Source organism: Bradysia coprophila (assembly GCF_014529535.1).
Source record: "Bradysia coprophila strain Holo2 chromosome IV unlocalized genomic scaffold, BU_Bcop_v1 contig_81, whole genome shotgun sequence".
Taxonomy (NCBI): domain Eukaryota; kingdom Metazoa; phylum Arthropoda; class Insecta; order Diptera; family Sciaridae; genus Bradysia; species Bradysia coprophila.
In genome coordinates, this window is record NW_023503375.1 from 3,878,821 (window position 1) to 3,897,352 (window position 18,532).

Genomic DNA, 18,532 nt, shown 5'->3' on the forward strand with positions numbered 1-18,532 from the left:
ACGCTAATGGTTGACGTGAGTTTATATTTTTTTACTTTGGTCTTCCAGATTTATGTATAACCAAACATGTCCCACTTTTCTTCATTATTTGATAGTGCGTCTAAACTGAACGCTCGGAGCAGCTTAAGAGCGTACAAGGGTTTAGCTGTGGACATAAACCAAATACTATGGCGCCACCTCTTTTAATTCAAGTGAAATGCTCATTGTGTCTTCAATAACAAAAGAATCTGGAACATCGAAGACGGCCACCATAGAAATAGTGTGAAAGCAAGATGGCCGCCGTGGTAGAAAAATTTTTGATTTTTATTAATTTAATCAAAACAAAAAGGAATTTTAGAAAAAGGAAAACACATTTTCGTGGTCAGCGACATAAGGAACGGTTTTGATATAGCAACTTATGTGTTTATTCTCGATGTACTGCCGAAAAAATGTACCTAAAGTGGAAAAAAATTTTGCCTTGCAGACGTGTTTTAATTGTGAAAAATAATTGTGAAAATCAAGTAATTTTATAAATGCGAAAAAAAATTTCTGTTAAGTAAGGCTCAAATTAATCGTTAATTCCCTTTTTGCTGTATTCCATCTCTTGAGTCCTGAGAATTATGTTCCTAAATATGCCCTATTTTTCGCGCAATTTTGGTTCTTGTCCGAAGCTAAACCCTTGTACCCTCTTAAGTTGATACACAACATTTGGCCGTACTAGTTGGCCGTACACAAAATATACACGGGAAAGAATGACGATTTCTAAAACATTTCCGAAAGAAATATGGAAAATGTACGGTGGCAGAAACAGTCTAGGTCCTTGTGTCTAAATAAACGGTTTTATGTGCTTCACTAGCTTGGCGTTAAAATGTGTTAGATTTCAGTAAAAATTTAAACGTTTGTGGTGATGTAACCACAAGCATTTAAATTTTTGCTGAAAACTAACACATTTTAACGCCAAGCGATGGTCCTACTTTTTCGAAAAAGACTGCGAGTCTTCGCCTTCGGCTCATGCAATAGCTCCCCAAGTGTCTAAATTGACAATTTGTGCGATGTACATCTTCATTTACATTGATACCCCCAGGATTGATATTTTCTTACATAAACATTCGACCACTGTTTCAATCTGAGAGAAAATTTAAATACCTCTTTCGACGTTTTGCATTAATATGCAGTTCAAAAATACCATTTCTCCATGGCGACAGTGGTACTCGATACTCTAAGAACACTATACCGATTTGCGCACGAACAAGTCTAGCGAGTCATAGTCGAAATGAAATTCCAACTCATCACCAAATTTGCTAACTCGTGGCCAGTCAGTGGTTTCTTTACCAAAAGCCACCACTTGAGCGGATCTAAGCAAAGGTTTGCACATAATGTTTGAATGTGAACAAATGAAAGTTTTTTCAAACCTTCAGAAGCCACACATATATGACTAAGGTTGATTCTTCTGTAGATACGAAGTGCAATTTATCTACATTTGTTGAATTTTCAACCACCTGACGACTAAGTCATCAATTATGTGTGGTTGATTCGAATGCTAAGCATTCATCACATCAACAACGAATCCGTGCTATCAGACAGGCATATGTCGAATCGAACATAGATATTTTCTTGAAACTTATAATGAAATAAAGAAACTGATGGCAAGCGGGTGACTGAACAAGCAGAATTGGTTTTTGCAGGCACTTCTTAATGAACAGACATTTTTTTCTAGATTGAATTTTCTAGTTTGAATTTCAGTTTTGCTTGGACTCCACTACAAAATTAGAATCATCGTAGATCTAAAACCATTTTTACCAAATAAAATGCGACGAACACAAAAAATATCGTACGTGCGGAAGATTGACTTTGCACATGGAATGCATAGAAGTGGACGATGTTGAGTATATAAATGCAGCAAATGAATGGTGGGCTAGATAAAGTCAAATTTATACATATTTTTAGAGCAGTAGTAAGTTACTAGCTTAACCTAGTTTTTGAGAGGAGATCCGACTAAGTATGGTGATCCGGATGATGAAGGTAACGAAGAAGAGATAAACATGTAAGAAATATAGGAAAATTATCGGCGTAAATGAAGTGTTGAATCGTAGCAGTGCTATCGTTAAAACGAATGAAGTAAAAGAATTTGTGCCAAACACCAGACGAAACTTTGAACATCAGAAGTAACAGATAAGATTCAATTGTTATAATGGCGACACGATTGTCGTTTCTAAAAAGTTAAATGATAACAGTCTTTGAACAACACATACCAACAAACCGCCCTTATTCCTTCGGCACCATCATCGTCGGTCCGAGTATTGTTGAGTGGCTGTTGCTGCTGATACTGCTGCTGATACTGCTGTTGTGACTGTTGCTGGTAGTATTGTTGCTGCTGTTGTTGGTGATATTGCTGCTGTTGCTGTCGCAGTTCATGTTCGTTCGGAGTTGACTGTGAAATTCGGGTCATGGTGTTTTGGTATCGCTTCGAACACAGTTCATATTCACTTTTCACGTGTCTCATACATGGCGCATGCCGGAGGAAATCTGTTTTGGAAACACAGAGTCACATTGTCACAAATATAATATTTCCAAGAATTAAGTTTGTTGGTTAGATGGGAGCAGTAGAAGCAATGTATGCGGAACAATGACATAATAGTGGAATAGACAGGCCTTCTATGTAAATATTTTGTTCAAACGGTGAAGCTATTATGTCATTGGTACGGAAAATGATGGAAATTATGCAGGACAGTTTACTCTAAAAGACCGGGAGTGAAATTCTGTGAAAATACTTATTTTGGAACAAAATGGTTTTATACATAAAATAGAGTGATAACTTCTCGGATTCGGTAACAATGTATGTCTGATATTAATTAGTCTGTACCAACAGCAATTATTTAAACACATCCACCTAATACCAGCCATTCATTTGAATTCAAAATGTTAAACGGATTTACAGCAATCAAATCCTTTTCTTATTGAAATTTCTACCATCACTTATAAAACCGAAAATCCCCACATTACACTCTAATTTAAGTACAGTACGTACGTGCCTTCCTGATAAGGTCCATCCTCGCACAGTTCATGTATCACTTCGCCGGTGCCATGGTACAGCTTATTAAAATGTGTCCTTTGATGCAAGTTCATACATCTTCGTGTATATGATCTGATACATTGTAATCCAGCATGTAGATCACTGTTAAAACAAAAACAACAATTTAATTAGCGTAAATACGGAACAGTGAGGACGAGTTACAGTAAATTTGGTTTGCCGGGGATGGTCGTATATATTATAATGGAGGCTATATACAACATACGAGAGTGTAGCCGAATATGGTTATGCTTTGTTCGCAATCTATATATATCGTCTGTGGTATATTGTAATTAATTGATATGGTTTGGAAAGTTGGTGGAAAGGATGACATTCAATGTTGTATGGCGTAGTGCGAATGTAAAGAGGTAATGGAAATTTAAGATTACCTGTAATCTTTACAAATTAGAGAGGATGTATTAACATTGCGCTGTGTATTAAGCTCGGTTTTATTATGTTGTTGTACTGTGTACGAGGAATGCGACAACAGAATGATTTGCGATCAATTGTCCATTGTCAGAGTTGATTTAACAATGACACCACGGAAGAGCGTTAGAATTGCTCGAAAGTATTGAGATATTACCAAAAAATTATCGTTAATTAACGTATAGGACAAAAAGGGGAAATAGACGAGAAAAATAGAACTGAGTAAGAGAATAAAAAGAAATTTTAATTTGATAACTCTGTCAGCTAATTATTATATGCATCGATGAAGCACCTAGGTATAAGATTTTTATATACCGTCAACAGCATTAAATGATTATCCGTTACACGATTTTGCTTTTAACTTTTGTAGTGAGGTATAAAAAAGCGCCTTCCTCAACTCTTCCCATGCGATTGTCGGTGAAACGAGCAAAAAAAGATGATTCAAAGTGATTTTTTATGTACTCAAGGTGCAGTTCAATAGTCAATTTAAGTCGCTTTACCCACCAGCAATGGAATATAGTTCCTAATGCGTCTTGTTCGAAAGTAATTCGATCTTATAAATTGTCTGTTTGTTCAGAGAAAGTTTTTCTTTTCTGCAAACAGTGCGACCTACGACAAATAACATTTGAGAGGAATGGTCCGGTAACATAATCCTATAACATAAATGGGTCAGGAACATTTCTCACAAGAATGTACCAGTGGCGTAGATTTTAAGCGGTCGATTTGAAAAGGGCGTGGGGTTATTGCTAATGTAATGAAACGCTGTCGCGACGCTGACGTGAAATTATTGGTAAGACAAGACACCTGTTCTGTATTCCACGTGTGTTTACACTGTTCAAAGATTATATGAATCAAGTCACGTCTTGGAATGAAATTGGTCAAAGCGAGCCAAGAATTAAGTATAAATACGAGGTGCTTGTATGAATGAAATTGATAATAAACATGAACGTTGAACGGGCAACATGTCCTAAAAATAGTGCTTTTCTCAAATGTTGGCGGTGGTATGATCCTAACTGTATCCAGTTTGGAATTGCGGTTTATTGCCGTAGCCATACCATCGCAACCGAAGTGTAACTGGCCGATCGATTTCAAAAATTTCGAACTACATCATTACCAATGATCATCGATTTATCTGTTCGGGATCCGGCAATTTCAAAATTGAGTTCTTGGTAGGGTTGAAGGAGCTAGGTCCTTAATGCAATAAGATGAATCGTTTTAATATAATATGTCTAGTGGCCCTGACTTCCATTTGGTGCGTTGGTGACAAAAAGGTAATTTTGAGCAACCAAAGTGGTTTTGCCGAAATCAAGCTTAGAATAGGCAGCTTGCGGTAAACTCATACTAATTTTCAACAGTAAAATGACTAATGACCGTCTGAAACGGGAAGTATTTAATTCGTGTGTCCTCCCAGTGCTAATGTATGGAGAGGAGACTTTATCGTTAACAAAAGCTTCGAAAATAAACTAAGAGTTGCACAAAGAGCCATGGAATGGAGTATGTTTGGAATTACGCTCAGAGAAGGAAAAACAAACCAATGGATACGACAACGAACAAAAGTCGCTGGTGTAATGCAAAGAATAGCGTCTTAAAAGTGGAGCTGGGCAGGACACATTGCAAGAAGAACAGTTGGCCGCTGGACCAAAACCATCATGAACTGGAGACCATCGACAACTACACCAACAGGAAAGCCACCAGGGAGATGGACTAATGGGATCAAGGAAACAGAAAGCCCTTAATAGCAGCAAGAGGCAATGGACCGTTCGAAAGAAATTGGGGAGGCCTATAAGCAGCAGTGGGTATAAACAGGCTGAAAAAGAAGAAGAAGAAAGTGGAAGTCAGAACGCCTTAATGTGTGTTCGTATAAGGAAAAAAATTAATATTTCAAAAACGGCTAGTTGTAGCCAGCGGCAAGGCTTATGTAGTTTTATATAATTAAATACAGGCGATGGATATATACATGGTTTGAAAGGTCTTTGCCAGTAGACCTCAAAACAGGCCTCACACAGTTTCGAGCCACACCTCGTGGAAGATCTCCGAAGTTTGAAAAATTGTGTTTTTTATCCGAATTTTTTGGCCGTTATAAATAATCGTTTCGGGTGAGAGTGGGCTCGTTGGAAAGCTGAGCTTAAGTAATTTCGGGTCATGCCTAGTTTTATTAGATTCATTGATATATGTTTGCAAAAATTTGCAAGAAATATTTTCAAAATCTGTGTGAACTTTAGACAGGTCTGGGCTGGTACTGATGACGGTTATTGTGAACCTAACATGCTAGTTGTAACGTACATTATCTAAGCTTTCCATAAATACCTCATTTGCAGTGCTCCTAGCTTCCACAGCAGTGCTCCTAGCATAAACACTGATTTGACAAGTGTCAAATTTGGAGGCTTTAGTGATAAGAGCTACCGCTTACGATTGTTTCTATTGTATGTATGTGTGAGTTAAACATCGAATTCTATTTATGCAAAAGAAACGCAGTGCCTACTGTGATTTCATCAGCCTCCGAATATTTTGTATGTTCATGCTAGTAGCAGGGCTGTGCTATTTCCGATTATTTCATCTCGTTCGCTCAATCACGACCGAAACCTTTCTTTTATAATGTTCTAGATATCGGCGTCGTCACTGGAATGCAACTGAAATCGTGTGGCATCGACTTGAACTACCAGATTATATGCATGGAACGTTAAGTTATAATAAGACAATTTTTCTTTTCATGGAAATATATGATTCCGTTAAATTTTCTTGACTTCAATTTATAGCATTTTAGTCGTCCTTATCATGCATACTCATGTTATAGGTAATACAAATAATATTCCAGATGTCGATTTCACGTTTTTAATCTTGTCATGATGGTATCAAATGCAAGTTTATAATGTTTTCATTGGATTATATCGATTTTTGGTATTAACCTACTTTTTTCAGGTATTCCACTCATGGATGCATTCATTTAACGAATAGGCGAATTTTGGTTTGATTGATTTGAGTACTCATTTTTCATTCAATCCACTAGCCGAAATAAATAAAGGCATGGAGGAGACTGAACATATTTCAACCGTAAAATTTTAATGATGCGAATCAGACGATTTTTTCGTTTTGTTATTAGAATTCCGAGCTAAACATTTTACCAACAACATCCATTCAATATTGCAGTATGTCCTAACATTTATATATAAATTAACCATTTTGTTCATGGACTTGCAAAACAAATTCCATCCTTCATCAATATCTCTTCACAATTTGATAGTTTCAACGAAAGCTAAACTTGGAGATAAAAGAATGAGGATTACTGTTAACAATAAACAACTTATACGATCAAGTGGTTTTCGAACAGTTGTACCATTAATACCAAACCAATAGCAATCGGTTTTCATTGTCGATGTTGAATAGTTGTTGAAAATGAATTTAAAGCCACATGAAAAGCGAGATGGTGGTCTATCGAATAAGTGTAACATAAAAGAAAAATTTTGATCATACCGATAAAAGTGAATGAGCTCGAGCGTTGTAAAATTCGGAACGCCTTAGCTAACGCCTACACCACTGTTTTTTATCGAAGGAAACTATATTCCCAAGCCGTGATGTCTGAATAATGTGGTCTAATGTTATCTAAGTTATCTAACAAAATGTTAAAACTAATGAAGTAGAAGATTTTTATCAAACTGTAGACGAACGATACTTTAAACAAATGAAGTAACAGATTTGGCCACAACTTATGATATGATTGCCCTATTTAAATAGTTAAGAATGTTGGGTTATTTCCTAATTGATTTTTTTTCTTCAAAAATTTTGAGTCGAATATTTTAGTAACTGGAACAGAATGAATCGAAAGGGCATTGATAATTGTGTACCACGAAATTTATCTGACCGATTTTGTTGGTTTCGTAAGAACTTTCTGTAGCCCGATTGTTAAATTGAATCAAGCACACAGCATAAATCCACAATATTTCGGTGTACTCGAAACGGCTCCCGGTAAAACGATATCATAATTCAAATTCCAACGAAAAACGAAACTTTTCTCATCAGCAATTCGCAAATGCTGGTTTCCAATAAATAATCGTTAGCTGAAATTCCTACAATGTTATCAACCACAAAACTTAGCTTGTTAAGCAAATGCACTATATTATTATGTGGCAGCTTTTGATCAATTAGATATTACATGCAAATTACCGCTTCCATCTGAAAACTGAGCCTCTTAACACATTCAAACCGATAGGTATGTTCGGTACACACATAATAAGAGATAATTCCCGAATCTAAAATTAATGAGCGACGACGTCGTGTTGCTGATTTACATTTCTCGTTTTGTCAATGAGAAAACTGTGCAGTGAACTTGTTTTAATTAAGTTAATTAAGTCGCCAAAATCCTATATTCCGTTTAGTTTGCTGTGATATGTTTATTGTCAGCAGTCAGCATTCACTTTTTACTGTTTGCAATAGGAAAAGAGGTTTTCAATGTGCATAATAGTAAATAAACCATGACTTTTAATTTACAGCCGCGTCGCTAATGAAAAACTTCAAAAGCAGAAAATTCACTAGCATTAATAGCAAAAATAAAACTAAAACAAAATTAAAACCAACAACGGAGGCATAGCGTTACACGGCCAACTAAAATTGAATGAAATGTAATTTTCTGAAAACTTTTTTTTTCTTTTTGCGACTGAACTAAAAGTCGCTATTGGCAAAGTCGATTTAATAATCTGGGAAGGGCACTCAAACCGATTACAAAACCGGGAAAAGGTACAGGAAGCATAGATCCAGCAGATGATAATGTAGGCTGTAAATAAGTAGACGAAGAATGTTTTTATATGCCCCAGCACTGCTGTGCCAGCCGTACCTCCTCTAGCAAACAAACTTCGCTTTGACGCAGTCAAAATACCACTTAATTTTGACAAGTATGACATTTAAATTTTTACAAACTTTAAACTTCATTTTTGCTCACGGTTCACAACACAAAAAAGGACATCGCAAACACAAATTATTATTAACACACCAAAATGGCGACAAATGACAACACAAAAAAGCAGATCCTTGCTCATACTTCCTGTCATTTATTTTTAAAAGTGTAAAATTTTCTATGACAGCGTACACTGTAAATTTTTACCACATTAATTTTCCTAGATTATTTGCTAGAGAGGGCATTGGTCCCTTATTCAAGAGAGATTTTTCCATTGTTCAACAATTGAACAATTACATCGTGTATTCGACTCTGATCTGAAGTGTCTGATGTTTAAGGTTTGATTTTAAATTTAAAGTTGAAACTCGGAGGTCTGATGTTTATCCTTTAGGTCAAAAATAAATGTATTGGTTCTGATCTTTGCTGAATGCAAAATAATAATAAAAATGTTTTCGTTGGATTCAATAGTTACCAAGTTACACTTCTGGCATTGCCATTTTTTTAGTGGTTATCCCTGTGGGATTATCAAATTAATGATCTCGAAACACCAGATAGATCCAGGGAACTTTTTGTTCCTTTCCCATCATCATTTAAATCACGGGTAGACTTCCTGTCGCCTCCAGGAACCTATCCAGAGTGACAGGTCCCAAGGCGACGACGTCGGAAGGTCATATAATGTGTATGTCCGTTTTACTGTTCTAGTTCACAGGAGCAACTAGGAGTCGCCGAAAGTCTCAGCTTTTCTGTGGCCCTCTGTGTGGCAGAAACACCATGTGGCCATCTGTTATCATTTCACTGATAGCTGATGAGAAAGAGACTATTTTTCGATGATGTCACAGTTGGCATTGGTTGCGATACTAATCATGCTTTAATCGAGTGGTTTTTCTTGAAATAAGAGTAGTGGAACCGTATTGTAATTGACAAAAAAAAACTTTAAGAATACAAAAAGACCATCTCTTGTAAGTACAGGCTGTTTTCGTAAACCGCGATAGTATGTTCCTCGTTTCCGACTGGCCTCTCTCATCAAACTCTCATAGGTGCATAATGCCAGAGTGGTAACCGTCAAGTAAAATTGTATAGGCACTTTCACAATCCTTGAAACTACTCCCTTGGTACTCCGAATAATGGTTAACGTCATAACAAAACATGCTAAGCGGTACTGAAGCACCAACTTAATAGGTATTCATCGGGTATTATAAACTTTTCATAATTATACAAACAAAAATATTGAAAAAGTGCAATCGTTTTTTACATGAAAAGCCAGTTGGAATTTTCAGTCATTGAAAATACAACCACTTGCTGTATAAAGTTTAACACAATATAACCGTGCACGAACAGCACGATTTTTCCAAAGAATCTCCAGCACACTATTACATAATGTATCATCCAGCCGTTTCGTTTCCAACGAATTGCTTATGATTGTGTGATGATGGTTGAAGCGATTTTGTGTTATGTATATAATGCTATAGCATTATGAGATTAAAGGCTTCAAGCTGCAATTATATGTTCATTTATAGTTAGAGAAATGTTCTACTTACGGGCAAAGTTTATCCAATTCAGATTTTTTGGTTACGAAAGATAGCTCCGAAGTTTCCGTGAGTACTTGAAGTGGTCGTGAACAAGCAGCCAATTCATCTTGGCCACATTCCTCCATTTCAATGTAGTCGCAAAAAACTGTAAATTAAATTAAAGAAAAAAATTATTTTCCACTCACAATAGAAACTTTCTCGTTTAGAAAGATGTTCCGATATTTTTCTATGAATCTTCGTCTTACAAAGCAAGTACAAGAAGATTTGTGTTTCTTTGTGTTGTATAATACACTGGGTATTAGTACTTTATGATGAGCTGATGACTCTAACATACGAAAATCTTATTTATGATTTTTTTTTTAATTCTAAACTATGCATCCATACTAATCACAATCTGGTTTGGAGTAGCTTAGCTGGATAATGGAGTGAAAATGTTGAACAATAGGTAATTTGTCAATGTCCAAACAATTACGTAAGTTACCGCAAATGTCATTAGGTAATGAATCATTTCCGTGGGATGTTGTAAGTAATATTTTCCGTTATGCTCTTGTATCGTATCTCGTTAATATACCAGAAAGTTTGATTTAGAAAATTACAAAATTTGTGTGAAAGAACAGTAGAATCACTCACAGAAAATTGAACAGTGGTCACAGGAAATATGCGTCTCTAGGTAATGTATTTTCGATACATTATACGCAGCCGATATTTTTTTGAAAACTAACTGTGACCGGTAATGTTTCAAACCAAAAAAGAACCTTTTATTCACAGGGCTCGATCCGTAGACCTTCCGATCACAAGTCTAGCGCTTTGTCACTACGTGACATTCTATAGCTTCATAGTGAAAATAAGCTTAACATTACCCTCACAGCGAATAATGCTCATTACCCGTAACATTCGTTATCGGCCGCCGGCAATTTTTGACAGATTGCAAACTTACAGGAAGCTTTGGGCAAGTTATTGCTCACAGAAGATTCATTTCCGAGTTGCATACAACGTTTTTCTCAAAAAGTTATCGAACATTTTACGTTTTGCCACTTACAGCGAATGTCAGTGAAAATTGGATAGAAATTTGCTTCAGAAGTTTTCCAGCTGCAGTCCACATCCGAACAAAAACACTTGTAAAATGTACATAGTGTACAAATACATCTTACGGTTTTAACACTAACGCGCCCCGGAGGTTATTAACATAACAAGTATTAACAGTTTTGCATAAGTGGACCAGCTGGAAAACAGCTGACGAAAATTCCTATATCATTTTCGCTGTAAACCGCTGTAGTTGAAAAAAAGAACTTTTGTCAACTCAGTGACGAAAAAGAAAAATTTTCGATGGCTTTATCGTATGCAGGTGATAAAAATGGTCTTGTCGGTACACGAAGTGTATTGTCACACTCATTTACACATCAAGCACCCAAAAAAGGGTTTATGGGGCTATCTATTTCCCACTTGTGAAAATGTATTAATTTACGAGAAAATTAGTAATCATCTCCGACCAGTTGTCTCTTCGAAATACTTTGAAACCAGGCAAATGTACTGAAATTTTCTCTAAACATCCTTACACAATTTTCAATATTAGGCTGTACATACCAGTACCTGTTGCATAAAATATTTTCTGTAACGTGTAATATATCATTGATTATGCCTAATCACGCAACAAACTTAGATTTTTTTCATGCGCTCGTTGTGTGTTTCCTTATTTCCTCCCCTCAATAATCCATAAGAAAATTGTGTTTTCTTGACGACTGGTCGAATGACATTTCTAGTGAGAAAAGTGCAGCACCTTCTCTCCCGTGGCATGGGGAGAAAATAGAACTTTTCTCCTTCGAACTGTCACTTTGTTTATGTTTTCGAACATGATATGGAAAATCGATGTTTTTGTTTCGTGAAGAAAAACGGCAAAACATATACGCCGCGAAATTCATCGCTCTTGTTGGAATTTCCTTTTTTCTCGACTCAGAAAACAAATAGCTATTCTTCAAATAGTTTCTACAAATCGTGCCAATTGTAGACGTGATAATTGATTATCGATTTTAACAGCAAAAGTCAACCTTTTCTTATAGAGCCTTAACTCATTTATCACCTGCAACGTACATATTTCTCCCGAATTCACATGAAAGTTTACTTTATTTTTCCAATTGGATCAATATCACATTAAATAATTCTTTTTAAGAAGAGCAACAGGCAATGATTGTAAACCCTTAGATTCAGTAGACATTTTACGTAGAATTTTTATATATTAAACGTTCCACTTGAATGTCACTGAACTGCTAGTTTCGTACTCTTTCAATAAAGTGTTGATATGAGCTTAATTTTCCCAAAGACAAAAAAAAACAATCCAGACATTGACCATTAAATTATCCATCCCATTTTATATAAGCAATTAAGTGATAACCGAATATATGTACACATACAGCGCGCGTCCATTTGGCAAGTATATAAACGCTTCTCAATTTATAGTAGCCTCAATTAAGCTATATGGACAGAGAATAGTATATTTCCATCAACCTCTGTACATTTTCATATTTTTTTTTCTTCTTCTTTTTGTTCGCTTTCCCCGTTCCATCTCGAAAGACTTATCGTATAAATGCTGTTTGTCGTGGGCTTTTGGTGTTTCGTTGTCATTTATCTTTATTATCTTTTCTCGATAAAAGACATCTAAAGTGCCAAAAAAAAATAATATGTGTAATCTCACAATTTGTGTGACGCCACCCAAGGGACAACACGCCAAAGTGTATACACATTATACATCGAACAAACATCGAAAACCATCGAACTTATATAATGGGGATACGTGAAACACACCATATTTAGTATGGGGATATGGTCGGTGTGTGTGTGTGTGATAAAATTGCAATAAAAAGGTTTTCATTTTTTGTTTTCAATTCAATGGACCAAAGGTCCGCATCATCCTCTCATACCATTTGAGTCGATAAAAGCTTTTGATTTATATTTCGATCATAAACTAATAACAGGACTCATAACTGTCTCTTAAGATTTTTCTTTTACTTTTGTTACCTTTTTATAGCCAAAGATCAGATATCATGGCTTTTGATATAAACGATGTGAAGACGCCACAACAACAACAACAAAATCGTAAGTTTATTGTACCGAAATTTTATTGTCATTTTGTAAATATGTTCATTCAAGTATGATGGCTGTGTGACATTGGTAATGTCCACGCTTGTGACATTAAGTCATTACGTCTTTTTTCCGGAGACCTTCGGAATAAAGTGGCCTGCCAGATAAGTTTTTCCACTTACGAAAAAAGGCCTCCGTTTTCTCTCCGTTTACACTTTAGACAATATAAAGAGGCGTGGTTTAGCTAGACGAAGACGGTCTTTGTAAGTGGAAATCATGCCTAAGATTGAGCAATGAGTGAGTGCATTTTTTCAAAGCAATTTTTCACCGTTTTCCCTGAAAATTTCTCGGGTTAAATTGTGTATGTTCCCTTTTACGAGATTTTAAATAACAAGCAACGGCTACATGTTCATTTCAATTATTGTGTTATCCTCAGACAAATTAGCCACTGACATGTTCGTTACTATTGGGAGGAACAACTTCAGGCAAGTTGATTTTGAAACCGAATGATGTATTAGTCGGTGTTGGTCTGATACGTTTGTCACAAAGTTTGTAGCATTAGAATTTTTAGCATATGTTGACATCTCAATGATTGGACTGATTAAAATGATGAATTAGAGATTTAAAAAAAAATTTCGGCTCGGTTCTCTTAAACAGAGCCCCCATGCATATCAGTCCTTCATAAGATCGCGGTTTGAAACCTATGTCACATTGTTATATTACCCAAAAAGGAAACAGTTGTTCGGCAACTTTTATTTTTGAGCCCTAGAAGGACATTAACGAAGGTAGCCTTAGTGCATATTTAAGCCGGCACATATCGTACACCATCCAAATTAATGCCAAAATGAAGATATTTAGCCTAAATGACGAATGGAATTTCGAAATATAGTTTTTGTTGAAAGGCCTGTCGTGGCAGAAAACTCAAACGTTCGTATTTTCAACGTTTGACACAGCTCTGCATGAGTTTCGTTAGTGAGAACAATATGGAGCTGTACGTTGAACTGTAAATCTCAACACTGAAGCATTCACAGCTGAAATTTGTCAAACCAGTTGTAATGCTTGGAACTTGGAACCCTCAAGTGCTACGGTACCGTACTGGAGTTCAATTATGTATTGTATATGGATCTACGAACTAGATATTTATAACGTTAAGTTAAAAAGTTTCGTCGTATACTTTCGTGTACCAGTCCCAGTCCCCATGCAACCGTGTAGCTTGTTTGTGTGCAACATAAATTAAGAGTTTTTTTTTCGCCTCCGTAATCTAATATTTTATCAAACGTTCCTGCCATGTGAAATCTCTTTTTCTGCGTTGTTTAAAAAAAATTAATTCATACCATCCAAAGTCAGACAACGATAGTTACGTTAGTAACACAAGACCACGCTTAGCGAAAATGTTCATCAGACAGAAAATAATGTTTGCCGAATGTAACATATAAGCAATAAATTTAAATTCCCGTATTAAAAAATGCCAAGAAAGTTGAAATAAAAATTGTGGAATTTAATATGGTACTGTGTGTGTGTGTCGGAACGAGTGAGCGAAAAAAAAATTAATTAAAAATTATGAAAATAATTCAAGTGAAAATTTGATAGCCCAATATTATACAATTATGAAAAAGCGACTGCAATTGACTAATAAACCGCGTTTGCTTTTATGTTTCAGATGCAGTAAAAATTCGAAATGAAATAGAGATGATAGTATAAAAGTAAATTGAAAATTGAAAATTGTTAGGTAGAATTCGGGATATGATTATTACCAGCGGTATTACCAACGTCGATAAGCACTATATACGATAATAGGAACGGAAAAAAAGACCAACTCTACGAACGTCAAGGGATGCTTGCAGCGAAAGGAGTGTCATTTTAGTTTTCTTTAGTTTTCGAATAGTAATTTATGCAACCGAGTGCAGTGTGCTTCGATAGACACTAGATGTGTTGCAGACCGAGTGTGCCTACAAACACACAAACATCGTTTTCTGCAACCGAGGGTAGACAATGAACAAAAAACATTTTTCATAATAGCGATGCGAAAATCCACATTTTGTCCACTATGAAACGTTGTGAAAATGGCGTTTTGTTGTTATTCTGACGCCATTGTAGGTGAGAAAATAATCATTTTCTCTCCTAAAATGGCCGAATACCAATACCCGCTATTTATTTTATTTCCTTCAAAACAAAAGCATGAAAAACGTTGTATTCCCTCGGAGCGGAAACTGTCCTGTCATTTCCCTATGACGGACTCCATAAAAATCACTATGATGACAATTTGATCGAGCACAAAGCACTCTACTCATATCGTACCAGTGGCTATTATCGCGAAAATATTTTCTCGAATTTTCTCAAATTTCCACTATTTTCTCAAATTTTCGTGAATTTTCCCAAAAAGATTTTTTGTGAAAATTTGAGAAAATCACGAAAATTTGAGAAAATTCGTGAAAATATTTTCGCGAATATAGGCATTGTATCGTACAGTGCGTTTAGCTTGTATATTCGAGTAGTTGCACTCAATAGTTAATGTGTTAGCGCATATAGCTCGTGTACTCGAGATCTGGGCTTTCAAGCCAGTGAAGATTGAAGGATTTCCACTTTTTAACTAAGCAAATCGTACCGTGTTATAGTTATCAAATCTATTACTTCGTTTGTTTAAAGTGTCGCCTTTTGTGTACATCTATTACTTCATTTGTTTTAAAATTATTTTCCCCATAAAGATCAAATTAGCCCAGAAAACCCACAAACAAGTGCTTGTATGAGTATGTGAAGCATAAAAACACTTCGTGTTGTGGTTGGCTTAACTACGTGCACGTATGTGCAGGCTGGTATAATCACAAAGCGGCTTGAAAAAAATTTATTCCTCTTATGATTCGCTAAACGTTTACATACGAAAAGGTATGACTTCGAGGAATATTTCAAATTATAACTACTTTCCAAGTAAACTTTCCAACCAAAACAGTGCGGAAAAATCTTACACTCTCATATGAGTTAATAGTATTTTTCGTGTGCTGAAAAAATCCATTTCCTGTCGAGGTACGAACAACGTTTTGTGCATCGGACAACTGAAATAGACAAAACACATCAATTTACTTGAAAACATACACACTTCACATTCACCATATTAAATTTAATCGTATAGTCATAGAAAAATTCATGTAATTCTTTTCCCGCACTACAAATCGTAAAGAAATGAAGTTTTTTCCCGCACGATATATAGTTCGGGAAAAACTGACATTTCTTAATGAAAAATCATGGCAAAATAGGTCGTATTTCAGTTGTGGGATGCACAAAAAAATATGTCGTATTATGACCCTCGCTTGGCTCGTAATGAAAATTTGGACTAAGTTGGAGTTGGATCAATTCGACCTTCTAAACACAGATCGTTATTCTACGGTATGTCAGATTTTGTCAGATAACGAAAACTTGCCTGAGGCTATTTGTTGCCGTGATAAGAAAAATTTGGTTCGACCTGTTCTGTAGCTAGAACTATATGTTTGGCCACATTTTCTGACAGAGTATCCTACCACAGTATAAAATCGTCAATGTAGGTCTGCCATTCCAAAACCTTTTCATGGGCGGCTGTACGTGTATCCGTACACATAAAATTTCAGTATGTTGGGCAGTGGGGCCATTTCGTCATAAAATGAGTTCCATCCACTTAACTCTTAAAACCATCGACGAGAGGATAATTCAAATTCCTCGAATCGAATGTTGTTGGATTACTGTGTAAATTGTACCGGGATCAAAAAGTATTAATAACAAAAATGGAAATTGGAACCGAGCTTTTTAAATGCGGATCATGCACCAGGCGGACTCTATGGACATAATAGAAATCTTGTTTCTCTGACAAAAAAAGAATGGGTAGTTGTTCGCAGTTCGAAAATGTCATTATACTACTTAGCATTGAAATATCACGACCTCGTCACGTATTTCCAGCCTCGTTTAGGAAAAACGTTTTCGATTCCAGAACTCGCCACTAGCTCGTGTTGGAAACCTATCATTCGTTAAAGAAAAGCGTTTTGGTGTGTGTTACGTATATACAAATTTGCTCACTGTTGGTCTCGAAACGATGATAGAGGGTCGAAGGAACTGAATAAGAACACGTCTTGTTAAATGCTGTACAAGAAAGGAAGTGAATTTATTAACTATCAAATGTCAAACAGAGTTGAGTACTTATGCTACCGAGTATTTACAGTGTTGTCATATGTGAGACTTACATTCCCAACATTCCCTTTAAGTTAAACATAAAGAACAAACTTTTTATTTAAATCTCAATCCCAGCCCTTCAGAAAACTTAAAATGCTTTGGCTTGAACAACGATTTGTCAAAACATCCGCGATCATCGATTCCGTACCGATGTGTTCAATGTTCAATTTCTTGTCTTCAACGTGCTGTCTGATGAAATGGTGCCGAGTGTCAATGTGCTTAGTCCTTGCATGATATCCGAATGAATTCGCCAGGTCAATTGCACTCATATTGTCACAGTACAATTTGGTTGCACCGTCCGATCGATTGTCCATCCAGATGCTTTGCTCAAATTGCCGTAACCATAACGTTTCTTGGACAGTCGCCGACAATGACGTGTACACTGCTTCGGTGGTAGATAAACATATCGTCTTCAGTCGTTTGCAGCTCCAAATGATTGCACCGTTTTGCTTCATAAAACAGTAACCTGAAGTTGAACGACTATCGTCTGCATTGCTCGCCCAGTCCGCATCACAATATCCGATGACGTCATGATTACCATCCTTGGAATATTCCAACTTTGCAGAAAATATTTCCTTTAGGTAGCGGAGAATCCTTTTCAAAGCTTGATTGAGTTTGCGGTTCCATTCATGCAATTTGCTTCCATTGCTGAATTGGGTCCATCCACCTATCTTACCAATTTCCAAATCAAATCTAGCAGCCAATGGCATCAAGTAACGAATTGGACTTTGTCGAACAACCGGTGAAAATGTCTGATCGTAATCGATTCCCTTTCGCTGTGAGAATCCTTTGACAACAATGCGAGCTTTGTACCGGACGACTTGTCCATTCATGTCGCGTTTCGTCTTGAATTTCCATTTGACGTCGATTGCCTTACGGTTCACTGGTAAATCTGACAATTTCCATGTGTCATTCTGCTGAAGTAAATAAAATTCGTCCTCCATAGCTCTCCTCCATAATTTACTCTCAGCGGAATTTTGAATTGAATTGAATTTATTTCCACCGCCAAAGACTGGCTGAATAATCTGATACATTTACATAAATACAAACATAGTTTAACTAATACTATCATACAACAAATCTGTACAAACAATCACAGCAGATTAATACCTAATTTATCAATAATCACACTTTTAAAAGACAGTCTATTATTACACTTCGTCACTTCCGTTTTATGTTCATTAATGAGCCTAATTAGACGAACTAAAGTCTGATTAGTTAAGTACATATTAGAATACCTTGGCTCGATCAATAGTTGCATCGTAGACTCTCTAAAATTGTAAGCACTTTGGACGTTTCGAACAAATCTTGGTGATATCAAATCGTCGACAATATTACGTTTGTAAATGTCGAAGGCGAGCATTGCATCTG

General features: G+C 36.1%; 1 protein-coding gene across 5 annotated transcripts in view; it reads right to left on the minus strand.

The window, feature by feature from the left end:
- LOC119072520 overlaps positions 1 to 18,532 on the minus strand; it is a 68,625-nt gene that overhangs the window by 7,481 nt on the left and 42,612 nt on the right. For 4 of the 5 annotated variants that reach the window (XM_037177770.1, XM_037177767.1, XM_037177768.1 and 1 more), the window contains 3 exons: positions 9,902 to 10,037; positions 3,012 to 3,154; positions 2,232 to 2,505 (listed from right to left, as the gene is read on the minus strand). In XM_037177770.1, the coding sequence (XP_037033665.1) occupies positions 2,232 to 2,505; positions 3,012 to 3,154; positions 9,902 to 10,037 (553 nt within the window). The remainder of the gene's footprint in view (positions 1 to 2,231; positions 2,506 to 3,011; positions 3,155 to 9,901; positions 10,038 to 18,532) is intronic. The other variant, XM_037177769.1, reaches the window with a different exon arrangement.